We start from the raw sequence: 13,338 nt of genomic DNA, 5'->3' as shown, positions 1-13,338 counted from the left end.
TGACTCTGCAAAGCCTGTCCACCACCTATATGGCACAAGTCAGGAATGTGATGGAACACTCTCCAATTACTTGAATGAGCGCAGCTCCAATGACATTCAAGAAGCTCAGCACCATCCAAGGCAAAGCAGTCCACTTAGTTATTACCCTATCCACCACCTTCAACATTCACAATCTCCACCACCGAGGCAGAGCGGCAGCAGTGTATACAATCTACAAGATGCACTTTAGCGACTCACCAAGGCTCCTTCGACAACATTTTCCAAACCACGACCTCTACAATCTAGAAGGATAAGGGCAGCAGATGCATGATGAACAACACCACCTGCAAGTGCTTCTCCAAGCCAACCACCATCCTGACTTGGAAATATATCACTGCTCCTTCACTGTTACTGGTTCAAAATCCTGGAAGTCCCTTCCTAATAGCAATTTGGATGTACATAACCTCATGGACTGCAGCAGTTCAAGAAGGCAGCTCACCACCACCTTCTCAAGGACAAATAGGGATGTGCATTAAATGCTGGCTTAGCCAGTGAAGCCACCACCCCATGAATGAATAAAAAAAGCTATAGAATGTATGTTACAAATTCAACATACAATACAAATTGACAGATTCACAGCACATTAAATAAAACTGTGCAGCCATAGAAAGTAAGAAAATCTGAAATTTACTGTCCCATTCCCACTGAGATTCTGTATGTCTTCATATTCCTTGGGATCTTAAGGTGGAAAATAAATGGGATCCTCCCTAGTGCATGCATTTTGTGACTCCGGGAGAAGTAGATATGCTCCCCCAGCAATCCACAGAAATATTACAGGTTGCTGCCATGCAGTGCTTTCCACAATCGCCATCCTCCAGCCCCATAAGACCATAAGACGTAAGAACAGAAATAAGCCATTCAGCCCATTGAGTCTGCTTTGCCATTCAATGAGGTCATGGCTGATCTGATAATCCTCAACTCCACTTTCCTGCCTTTTCTACCCTTGATTCCCTTACAGATTAAAAACCTGTCTGTCTCAGCCTTGAATATTGTTAACGACCCAGCCTCTATAGCCCTTTGCGGTAAAGAATTCCACAGATTCACTACCCTCTGAGAGAAGAAATTTCTCCTCATCTCTGTCTTAGATGGGCACCCCCTTACTCTGAGATTATACTCTCTGGTCCTAGACTCTCCCACAAGGGGAAATAACCTTTCAGCATTTACCCTGTCAAGCCCCCTTAGAATCTTATATGTTTCAATAAGATTGCCTCTCATTCTTCTAAACTCCAGTGAGTACAGGCCCAACCTACTCAACCTCTCCTCATAAGAAAATCCCTCCATCCCTGTGATCAGCCTAGTGAACCTTGTCTGGACTGCCTCCAATGCCAGTGTATCTTTCCTTAGATAAGGACACCAAAACTGTTCACAGCATTCTAGGTGTGGCCTAACTAGTGCCTTGTATAGTTTTAGCAAGATTTCCCTACTTTTATACTCCATTTCTTTTGAAATAAAGGCAAACATTCCATTTGCCTTCCCTATTACCCGCTGAACTTGTATGCTAACCTTTTGGGATTCATGCGCGAGGACCCCCAAATCCCTCTGTGCTGCAGCTTTCTTCAGTCTTTCTCCATTTAAATAATACTCAGCTCCTCTATTCTTCCTGCCAAAGTGCATAACCTCACACTTTCCCACATTATATTCTATCTGCCATGTTTTTGCCCACTCACTTAACCTGTCTATATTCCTCTGTAGACTCTTTGTGTCATCCTCACCACTTGCATTCCCACCTATTTTTGTGTCATTCACAACTTGGTGATAGTACATTCACTTCCTTCATCTAAGTCATTAATATGTATTGTAAATAGTTATGGCCCCGGCACTGATCCCTGTGGCACTCCACTAGTTACAGGTTGCCATCCTGAAAATGCCGCACTTATCCCAATTCTCTGTCTTCTGTTAGTTAGCTAATCCTCTATCCATGCTAATATACTATCCCCAGCACCATGGGCTTTTATCTTATTAAGTAGTCTTATGTGTGGTACCTTATCAAATGCCTTTTGGAAATCCAAATATATTACATCTACTGGTTTTTCTTTAGCTACCCTGCTTGTTACCTCCTCAAAGAATTCTAATAAATTTGTCAAGCTTGTTTTCCTCTTCATGAAGCCATGCTGACTGGCCAATAGTTACCTGTTTTTGAATTGCCCTCCCTTTTTGAATAAAGGCATTACATTGACAGTTTTCCAATCCTCTGGGGCTTTTCCTGAATCTAAGGATTCTTGGAAGATTACTACCAGTGCATCCATTGTCTGTGTAGCTACTTCCTTTAATATCCTCGGATGCAGCCTATCATTCCAGGGGATTTATTAGCCTTTAGCCCCATTAGTTTTCCTAGTACTTTTTCTCTAGGGATAGTTATTGTATGTATTTCCTCCCCCATTTTTGCCCCTTGATTATTTAGTATTTTTGGAATGCTATTAGTGTCTTCTACCATAAAGACTGATGCAAAGTATTCATTCAACTCCTCTGCCATTTCTTGGTTCCCCCTTATTATTTCTCCAGCCTCATTCTCTAAGGGGCCTATGTTCGCTTTGGCCTCTCTCTTCCTTTTCATATATTCAGAGAAGCTCTTATTGTCTGTTTTTATATTACTTGCTCGTTTACCTCAAAGTTTATTTTCCCCTCCCTCTTTATTAATTTTTTGGTCGTCTTTTGTTGGTTTTTAAAACTTTCCTTATTCCCTGGTTTACCACTAACCTCTGCCACATTGTATGTTTTTTTCGTTCAATCCTTAACCCCCTTCGTTAACCATGGTTGGTTTATCCCCTTCCCACAATCCTTCTTCCTCACTGGGATATATCTTTGTTGTGAGTCATGAACTATTTTCTTAATCATCTGCAGTTGTTCATTAACTGTGTTTTCTGCTAAACCCCTTTCCCAGTCTACTCCAGCCAACCCTCATTCCTTTGTAATTACCCTTATTTAAATTTAGCACAGTTGTTTCTGGCCCAAGTTTCTCACTCTCAAACTGAATGCTAAATTCTACCATGTTATGGTCATGTTATGGCCACTGTTCTCTAGGGGATCTTTATTCTGAGATCATTTATCAAACCTGCCTCATTACACATTACCAGATTCAAAAGAGCCTGATCCCTGGTTGGTTCCATAACATAGGAAGTGGTGGCATAGTGGTATTGTTACTGACTGGGGACCTGGGTTCAAACCTCACCATGGCAGATGGTGAAATTTGGATTCAATAAAAATCTGGAATTAAAGGTCTGGTGATGACCATTGTTTGTAAAAACCCATCTAGTTCACAAATGTTTTTTTCCTTTCAATCCTTAACTTCCTTGGTTAACAATGGTTGGTTCATCCCCTTCCTCACTGGGATATATCTTTGTTGTGACTTATGAACGATTATCTTAAACGTCTGCCATTTTCATGTGACTCCAGATCTACAGCAATGTGGTTGACTCTTAAATGCCCTCTGAACAAGGACAGTTTGGGATGGGCAATAAATGCTGGCCTAGCCAGTGACGCCCACATCCTGTGAATGAATAAAACAAAAACATGGTTCTTGGAAACTGTCCCAAATTCTTGACAATTTGATTTTCCTAATCTACATGAAGATTACGCCCATGTACTGCCTTTTTCACATGGCCTCATTATCTCCTGATTTATTTTCTGTCCTACAGTACAGCTACTGATAGGGGGCCTATAGACTACTCTCACCAGTGTCTTCTTCCCCTTGTTAGTTCTTACCTCAACCCATATTATTCTACATCTTCCAATCCAAGATAATTTCTTGCTTTCGTACTTATTTCACCTCGTACTAACAAAGCTACCCCGATACCCTTTCCTTCCTGCCTGTCCTTATGAAAAGTCATGTACCGCTGAATATTTAGTTCCTAGCTTTGAACTCCTTATAACCATGTCTCCGTAATGGCTATAAGATCACACCCATTAGCCTCTATTTGTGCCGTTAACTCATTTATTTTGTTCCAAATATTATTTGCATTTATGTAAAGAGCGATTAATTTTGCCTTTTTACATTCTTTACTCCTTTGACCCTATTTTGCTGTTTTTTACGTTTGTATACTCTGTTCCCTTCCTGTCACACTCAGGGTATCATTACCTAAATAGCTGCCCTGCAATGCTGCCATATCCTTTTGCTTTGTAAGTGTACATATCCCCTCTCCAGAACCCTCCCCCTCTCTATTTAGTTTAAAGCCCCCTCTGCAGCCCAAGTTATTCGATTCGCCAGGACCCTGGTCTCAGCATGGGTCAAGTGAAGGCCGTCCCACCAGAACAGCTCCTTTCTACCCCAGTACTGGTTCCAGTGCCCCATGAACTGAAACCCATTCCTCCCACACCAATCTTTGAGCCACGCATTTAACTCCTTAACTTTATATATCCTATGACAGTTTGCCCATGGCTCAGGTAGTAATCCCGAGATTATTATCTTAGAGGTTCTGCTTTTTAATTTATCTCCTAACTGTTCAAATTCTTTCACCAGAGCCTCCTTTCTACTCCTATCAATGTAGTTGGTACCAACGTGGACGACGACAACTGGATCCCTCCCCTCCCGCTCCAAGTTCCTCTCCAGCCCTGAGGAGATGTCCTTAACCTTAATGCCAGGCAGGCAACACAGCTTTCAGGACTCACACTCACGGCTGCAGAGAACGGTATCAATCCCCATAATTATGCTGTCCCCTACCACCAGTTTCCTATTTTCTCCGCCCACTCGAATGGCTCCCTGTACCATGGTGCCATGGTCAGTTCTGTCATCCTCCCTGCAGTCCCCGCTCTCGTCCACACAGCTTGCAAGAACCTTGTAACTGGTGGACAGCTGCAGGGGTCGAGGCTCCTCGAATGCTACCCACTGGGTCCCCATACCTGCTTCACCTGCGGTCACACCCTCCTGTTGCTGATCACAGACCAACTTTGAATGACCTAATCTGAGGGGTGTGACTGCCTCCTGGAGCAAAGTGTCCAGGTAACTTTCCCTATCCCTGACGTGTGCAATGTCTGCAGCTTGGACCCCAGCTCCTCAACTCGGATCCGAAGTTCCTCCAGCTGCAAACACTTACTCCAGATGTGTTCGCTCTGGATCACCTTGAAGCACTCAACTCCTGCACAGTATTGTAAGTCGGACTAAGTTGGCTACTTATATAAGTTGGCTCCTAACACAAAAGGCCTAAATGAGTCACTCAATGAGGATCCAGTTTCACCTGGTTCTTAATTAAACTGCTGTTTCACTGGAACCCTTGAGAAACCCCGGTTTAAGGCTGGCAATTACAGAATTTAAACTGTTGGTTTCAGTTTAATGCCAACTGCAAACTACAAACTAAATTAGGTTTGTATAAAATAAAAATTTAGACTTTCTTACCCAACAACTGCATGCACTCAGTCCTCGCACGCACAGTCCTGAGCACGCGCTCAGTCTCCCTGCTCTTCATGCTCTTTTTTAAATGGCCTCCTTGCTCTCCGTGCTCTTTTTTAAATAGTCTCCTCGGTCTCCGCGTGCTTTTTTAAATGGTCTCCTCGTTCTCCACACTCTTTTTTAAATGAAGTCTTCCCACACTCTGCGCTTTTTAAAATGAAGTCTCCCCGCTCTCTGCAGTCTTTCTAAAATGGTCCCTGCGCTCTTTTTTAAATGAAGTCTCCTCGCTCTCCATGTTCTTTATAAAATGCCTCCTGTGTAACTGCTGTCTGACCTCAGTGCCCACAGTGACGACCTACGCTCTCCCACTTCCACCCCCACCAACCAGCCCACCACCTTTCTATAGTCGGTTCTGGGACATTGCTACCTGCCTGATGGTTGCTTGAGGTCCATTTCATCTGATATTGCACCAGCCTGGAGCTAGTGAGCTGCAGCAGGATATTCATACAGGGCGTTTAGTTTCCCAGTGACAAGTTAATGTGGTCTTGCCCTCAATGTCTCAGACCTTGCGCCAGCAAGAATAAGTGGGTGATCCACCTTGTGCCTGCTCATTCCATGCCTGAAATTAACATCCACCCCTTGGTCTCATGTTCTAGATCTTGTTCTTCACCAGAATATAAAATAACATACCACATCTACACTGGTATTTCCAGCGGGGAGAAAGTAAAATAGTGGCACTTAAAAGTTGATAGCTTTTTTCCATGGTTTCCTCCAGCTCTTCTGCTGAAATTAAAGCAATTGAGTGGGAGAAGCCCTGCAGAAATATATCCCTAGGAGTCTAGTAGAGCAAGAAAACATTGTGTATCCAGGTAGAATGAGATATTCGTGGGTTTTGATGTATTGGCATCTTTAGTGCAAAAAGAAAGTTCAAACATAACTGTCAACTTCACCTAATCAAGGATAATAATTTTGTTGCTTGCTTTATGTTATCAATTTTAGAATATTGTGCACATCTAAATATCGTAAATTCACTATTGTTGCATGAAGAGAAATTTACATTCCAATGTCAAAGGATAATTTTTCTAAATGGGCTGAGTGATTAATAGCAGTACACTGCACATGAAACCATTTAGGATTGTATACAAATTGCATTCATCTAAACCTAGCAGTAGCATGTGTATGTGAACTTAGTTGCAGTGTGTCCTACAATTTCTCAAGGTATGAAATCTTGCCACCTGATACAAGTTGTAAATTTGAAACTATTCAATTAAATAACCGGACCTAAAATCTAACATTTAATTATTTTATGTATTCAAAAGACTAATGCTTACTGTTAAGATAGAGTGTACCAATTTTATCAACAAGCTTCAGAAAAGTTTTAAGCATTTTAAAGTGACTCTCAACATAATTGCTTTTGAGAAAATTGACATTTATTTTGTTTTGTACATTGAGTGGTAAAAAAGAAAAACATCATGATATTCTGTATTGTTTCAGGGATTCTCCAAGGATATAAAAGTTCCAAAAGTCAAGTATGTTGGTTATATTAAAGACTATGAAGGTGCCACTCTGATGGGCTGTGAACTGAATCCACGGATTCCATACACTGAATTCTCTGTGATCATAAAGAAACAGAAAGAGGTGACTGCTTGCCTATTTTTGCTGACATTTGACTTCTGACCAGTTAGTAAGAAGCGTTTTTCCCCATCTCCTTATAAGGCAGGCAGTTAAATTATCAATTTTTCAGGGCAAAAACCTGTAATTATTTTGTTGTACTGCCCCCTTATATTAAGTACATAAAACATTAATAATTAGAGAAAATATATTATTCATCAGATAAAAGCATTTTCCTATTATTAAATTTTGCCATTATCGAAGAAAGAAAAACTTGTATTTGTACAGCACTTTGCACAGCCACTGGACATCTCAAAGCGCTTTGCAGCCAATGAAGTACTTTTTGAAACGTGGGAGAGAATTTTTCCTATGGCGGGTGGGCTGGGTGGGGGTGGGCACAGTGCCGATTGCTGCCCGCGATCAGCTGCACGCCACCATTTTACGCAGGTGGGCCAATTAAGGCCCGCCCAGCGCTCGGCACTACCTGTGCGGGCAGGGGGAGGAGGGAGTATCGGAGCCCGCACTGTTTCACGCATGCACATGAAAGAGCGCAACAATCTCCCTGAGGCACGGAACTGCCTCGGGGAGATTGAATGGACTATAAACGTCTGAATAAATAAAGTAAAAATTTATTTAAACATGTTCCCTCATGTGAGCTGGGACATGTTTATGAAGTTTGGAAAATTCATTTGTTTATTTTATAAAAGCTTCAGGAAACCTTATCCCATCTATGGATGAGGCTTCCTGAAAAACGCGAAGGCTGCTGGGGCTTTTCACCTGCCCACCAACCTTAAGGTTGGACGGGTAGCGTTCTTAACAAGTTTAATTACTTTTTAAATGGCCTTAATAGTGCATTAACATTTCAGCGGGCACACAGCTGCCTCTGGCGCGTGCCCGACATCATTGCACGTCATTTTACATGTCGGCGTGTCTGGCCCATCCCCACACACCGCCAGCAAAATTCTACCCGCGGTCACTGTTGTAATGCAGGAAACTTTTGCAGAACTTAACTTCTCCTTCCTAAAATGTTGACAACTGATTATACAGATTTTATTTTCCACTAATTTATCACTAGTCATTACTCAATGCACTTCCAATGATTATGCTATGCTGTTCCTATTGATGCAGCCATCCTTTTCTGTTTTTCTGTCACATCTGCCTTGTATCTCCACATTCCACAGCAAAGCTCCTGAAAGCGCTCCTTTCTTCATAACCAGGGTTATCCTGTGACAGTGCTTAATCCTGTGCCTTCCCTCTCAATCCTTGTCCCTGTTACACCAGTGCCATCACCCACAACCTTGTCATCCCTTTCCGTTCCACCAGCCCCTGCATTGACGAGATAATATCCCACCTCTTAAAACAAAAGCCCCTTTCCTTCCCCCTCTTCTTTTAGAATTCTTTTATTCATTTTTTCACCACCCTTTTTCTAGCACCATGCACTGAAAGTGCAGCGGATATACCAGCCATCCAATCACTTACCGTTGTATAAGGTGTCAGGCATTCTTTCTGTGGTCTAATATACCGTATTCACAATTCACAGTGTTGTTCTCCACAATGGGGAGGCCAAATGCAGCTTAGGAAACCTCTTTGACAAACAACTCGCCCCTGTTATTTACACAGTCAGGGAGATAATAGAGGAGTGCTTGTTCCAGTCCTACTCCGGCCCCTTCCCACAACTCTTTCTCCGGTACATCGATGATTACTTCGGTGCTGCTTCATGCTCTTGTCAGGACCTGGAAAAATTTATTAATTTTGCTTCCAATTTCCACCCATCCATCATTTTCACGTGGTCCATCTCTGACATTTCCCTTCCCTTCCTTGTATCTGTCTCAATTTATGGTGATAGACTGTCCACCAATATCCATTACAAGCCTACCGAATCCCACAACTACCTCGACTACAGCTCCTCACACCCCGCTTCCTGTAAGGGCTCCATCCCATTCTCTCAGTTCCTTCACACCGTCGCATCTGTTCTGATGATGCTACTTTCAAAAACAGTTTCTCTGACATGTCCTCCTTCTTCCTTAACCGAGGTTTTCCACCCACGGTGGTTGACAGGGCCCTCAACTGTGTCCGGTCCATCTCCCGCGCATCCGCCCTCACACCTACTCCTCCCTCCCGGAAACATGATAGGATCCCCCCTTGTCCTCACTTATCACCCCATCAGCCTCTGCATTCAAAGGATCATCCTCCGCCATTTCCGCCAACTCCAGCATGATGCCACCACCAAACACATCTTCCCTTCACCCCCCCGGCGGCATTCTGTAGGGATCGTTCCCTCCGTGACACCCTGGTCCACTCCTCCATCACCCCCTACACCTCAACCCCCTCCCACGGCACCTTCCCATGCAACCGTAGAAGATGCAACACCTGCCCCTTTACTTCCCCTCTCCTCACCGTCCAAGGGCCCAAACACTCCTTTCAAGTGAAGCAGCATTTCATTTGCACTTCCCTTAACTTAGTCTACTGCATTCATTGCTCCCAATGCAGTTTCCTCTACATTGGAGAGACCAAACGCAGACTGGGTGACCGCTTTGCAGAACACCTTCGGTCTGTCCGCAAGCATTACCCAGACCTCCCTGTTGCCTGCCATTTCAACACTCCACCCTGCTCTCATGCCCACATGTCCATCCTTGGCTTGCTGCATTGTTCCAGTGAAGCTCAACGCAAACTGGAGGAACAGCACCTCATCTTCCGACTAGGCACTTTACAGCCTTCTGGACTGAATATTGAGTTCAACAATTTTAGATCATGAACTCCCTCCTCCATCCCCACCCCCTTTCTGATTTTCCCCCTCCTTTTTGTTTTTTCCGATAATTTATATAGATTTTTCTTTGCCCACCTATTTCCATTATTTTTAAATGTATTTCTATCCAATGTTTTATCTCTACCTTTTAGCCTTTTTAGTATTCCTTCACCCCACCCCACCCCCACTAGAGCTATCTGTACCTTGTTTGTCCTGCTTTCTACCCTTAATTAGCACATTCCTTTAGATAATATCACCACCTTCCTCTTTGTCCTTTTGTCTGTGACATCTTTTGGTTATCTCCACCTATCGCTGGCCCTTTACCTATCTCTTCTTGTCCCAACACTCTCCCCCCCCCCCCCACCCCACTTAAACCAGCTTATATTTCACCCCTTTCCTATTTTTACTTAGTTCTGTTGAAGGGCCATGAGGACTCGAAACGTCAACTGCGCTCTTCTCCACCAATGCTGCCAGACCTGCTGAGTTTTTCCAGGTATTTCTGTTTCTGTTTTTGTCTTGGATTTCCAGCATCCGCAGTTCTTTGCTTTTATCTCTGGTGTTTCTGAACAATGGGTACCTGGACTAGAGAGGTTACAATGTGATTTTTTTTCTTTCAGGCAGCCTGGCCAACACATGGGAAAATCAACAATAGGAGGCAACAATTGTGGGGGCTTTGGGATGGTTACAAGCAATTGGGATGACGCATCAGGCATTGGTTCAGGGTTATTCAGGAAATCACAGGGCAGGCATCAGTTGTGGTGTGTACAGGATTGGCATCAAACTTCAAATTTGGGATCGGGAGGTTTGGGGAGATTACCAATCATGGTCATGGTTAGGGAGAGGCCATGTACAGCAGAAGAGAAGCTAAAGATTTGTTTGATGGGCCAGCAGAGCACTCCTATGCCTCCTGGCTCAGGAGTGCTTTGAAAAGTACTTAGCTTCTGCAACCAGCTGTTCCCATCTCCATTTTGCTGCTGGATTTCCTGGCCACTGGGAAACCCAGCCGTCAACTGTTAAATTTAAATTGAGCTCCCATTTTCACTATGGGATCCCGATTTAAAAATATTGAAATGTCCTGCCTCTCGGAATAATGACAAGAAGTACATAAATATTGGGTTGGGGAATTGTTCTCCCTTATTCAGGTTTAACCTCCTTACCCCTGTTCTGGGGTGGGATTAACATCATGGCTCTCCTTTCTGTCAGCACACATGACTCTGATCTTCTTGTGATCTTAAGTCCCCTTTCTCATTCCAACTCTTACATTCTGTCTTCAATCTTCCAACTGAATAATTTCTCCTGATCACTCACCTAGAGATCAGGTTAGATCTCTAACCTGAAATTCAGACCCTATCTATATCTACCATTTTTCTTTAGCAAAGGTACAGAAGCTGTGGAAGGAAAGAAATGTGGGATGGTACAGTTTTATTGGAGTTGCGGGGGAGGGGATCTTATTATTTGCACATGTTTTTGCTCTTCTTATACCTCTTCATTGTCTCACTAAGATGATATCTCTTCAGGTTCCTGCCTCTCTATTAAGCAGATGGTAGGTAAATTTAATCCATTAATTTCCTCTTAGTGATCAGCATTTCTGTTGTCACTTTCCCTGGCCCCTACCTTTTTTCTTAATGTCACCCTACAAAAGGACTCGTTTGTCTTTCAGTTCAATTCTGAAGAAGAGCAACACCCATAGTATTAACCTTTTCTCTGTATAGATGTTGATGAACCTGCTGGGCATTTCCAACATTTCCTCTTTATTGTGTCATTCTTACTGAATGTTTTCCTAGTGGCCTTTGAGGGGTCTGCAGAGCGCAGTAGATAAAGGAACTGTACAAGCTATTTCTTATCCCTAATTATCATGCTGCTTCTCTCTTTTTTAAGATCATAAAAAAGTTGATAGAAAGAAAACAAGCACAAATTCGAAAGGTGTACCCAGGACTCTCCTGCTTTAAAGAAGGAGTGCGACAGATTCCTATTGAAAGTATACCTGGAATAAGTAAGCAACCTAGCACAGGTTTGAAGTATTTCCACTACTCTTTATAACAATGCATCCTTATGATGCACCTAATGCTGATCTTTAAAATTGAATATAATTTTAATGGACTTGAGCTGATTGACTGATTTAATTTATCTACAGAGGAATCTGGTTGGAAACCTAGTGGAAAAGAAAGAGGGTAAGTCTGTTTTAAAAAGTAGGTGTGGCTGTATGGGAGGATGTCTTTTAAGTAGATTGTGCAAAAGCAGGATCGTATTGCGACAAGATAAGATATGCTAAATGGCTTTAAGATTAGATTAGTTTTGGATGAATTAAAATTTTCTTCAGTTGACCACAAAGAGCAAAGCCAGCATTTTTGGTCCTGTGCATAAACACTGCTTCACCCCACTACTCCATTCTCATCCCAAGCCAGTCATTCATTTGAACCAGACTGTGTAAAACTATGGTGTTCTGTTTATCATGAGCAATCCTTCATATCAAGGATGATTCTTCCTTATGGGTGGCTGTGTTTAAGTGAAATGTCAGTGTTGGCTGTGGGTTTGCAAATGGTTTATAACCCTAACTTTGCCTTATAGGCTTTCCCACAGTGAGGACATTGGCTGTCGATCAGTAAAAGTGGTGACAGATTGTTGGCTTGAGCAGCTGCTGTCTCTTTCCATTCTCTCTCAGTGCCTGGTCTTGTTGATTGGAAGTCTTAACACTAGTTTTGATGATGGATTGCCATTTTGGTTGCGATAGGGCATTTGCTTCTCATGTTGATGTTAGTAGAGCAGACTTCATGCAGGCTTTAAGAATATCTTTGAAATATTTCCTTAGGGCCCTGTGTGTACAGGCTCCCAGGCATAGTTCTGAGTAGGGCACCTGTTTGGGCAGCCTTGAGTTGGGCATTCTGATGACATATCCCTACCATCTCAGCTGGTGTGAGATTATTATGGTCTGTCAAAGATGGCAGGATTCTCCTCAAAGACATGGACAGTATCAACATCTACTGGAAAGAGAATTTTGTAGAACTACTATTCAGAACCCCACGGTGGACATGCACCTGCTATAGAACCTGTCAGAACATGCAATCAGAAGTGAACTGGGCATTGATCCAACGCTCGATGATGTGATAACTGCTGTTGAAAAGTTGAAAAAGTGAAGCTCCTTAATCTGATAATATTTCTATGGAAGTACTGAAACATGGCGGAAACATACTGATCTCTCGGATACATGCCTTATTTGAGAAGGTTGGCAGAATGAAGCATGTCGTGATTATCACGACCGAGAAGGAAGGAGACAAGCCGAACTGTAGCAACTACAGGGGTTTGGATTGTTCTTAATTTTTGGCAAAATGCTAGCTAGGTTTCCTTTTAATCACCTCTCACCAGTTGCAGAGAAGATCCTTCCAGAGTCCCAGGGTGGCCTGCGACAATCCAGAGGAACAACTTAAATGATCTTCACTGCCAATTTCAGGAAAAGTGCAAAGAACAAAACATGGCTTTCTTCAATCTCACAAAAGCCTTTGACTTGGGAAAATCGAACTGCCTTTTGAAAGATGCTACAGCAACATGGATGCCCAGCTAAGTTCGCAAACATGTTCTGTCTCCTGCATGACAATATGCAAATAACAATATAAGCAGTAGT

The 13,338-nt window shown here is 42.9% G+C and overlaps 1 protein-coding gene across 4 annotated transcripts in view; it reads left to right on the top strand.

Moving 5' to 3' along the window:
- Positions 1-13,338, top strand: part of kat2b (K(lysine) acetyltransferase 2B) — a 127,720-nt gene that overhangs the window by 66,912 nt on the left and 47,470 nt on the right. For 2 of the 4 annotated variants that reach the window (XM_041183467.1, XM_041183468.1), the window contains exons 13-15: positions 6,857-7,000; positions 11,598-11,730; positions 11,854-11,890. In XM_041183467.1, coding sequence (XP_041039401.1) covers positions 6,857-7,000; positions 11,598-11,730; positions 11,854-11,890 — 314 coding nt within the window. The remainder of the gene's footprint in view (positions 1-6,856; positions 7,001-11,597; positions 11,731-11,853; positions 11,891-13,338) is intronic. The other 2 variants (XM_041183469.1, XM_041183470.1) reach the window with 1 other exon arrangement.

The sequence above is a fragment of the Carcharodon carcharias genome, chromosome 3 (assembly GCF_017639515.1).
Source record: "Carcharodon carcharias isolate sCarCar2 chromosome 3, sCarCar2.pri, whole genome shotgun sequence".
NCBI lineage: Eukaryota > Metazoa > Chordata > Chondrichthyes > Lamniformes > Lamnidae > Carcharodon > Carcharodon carcharias.
The sequence above is the reverse complement of the archived record's forward strand: the minus strand, read 5'-3'. Positions and strand labels throughout refer to the sequence as shown.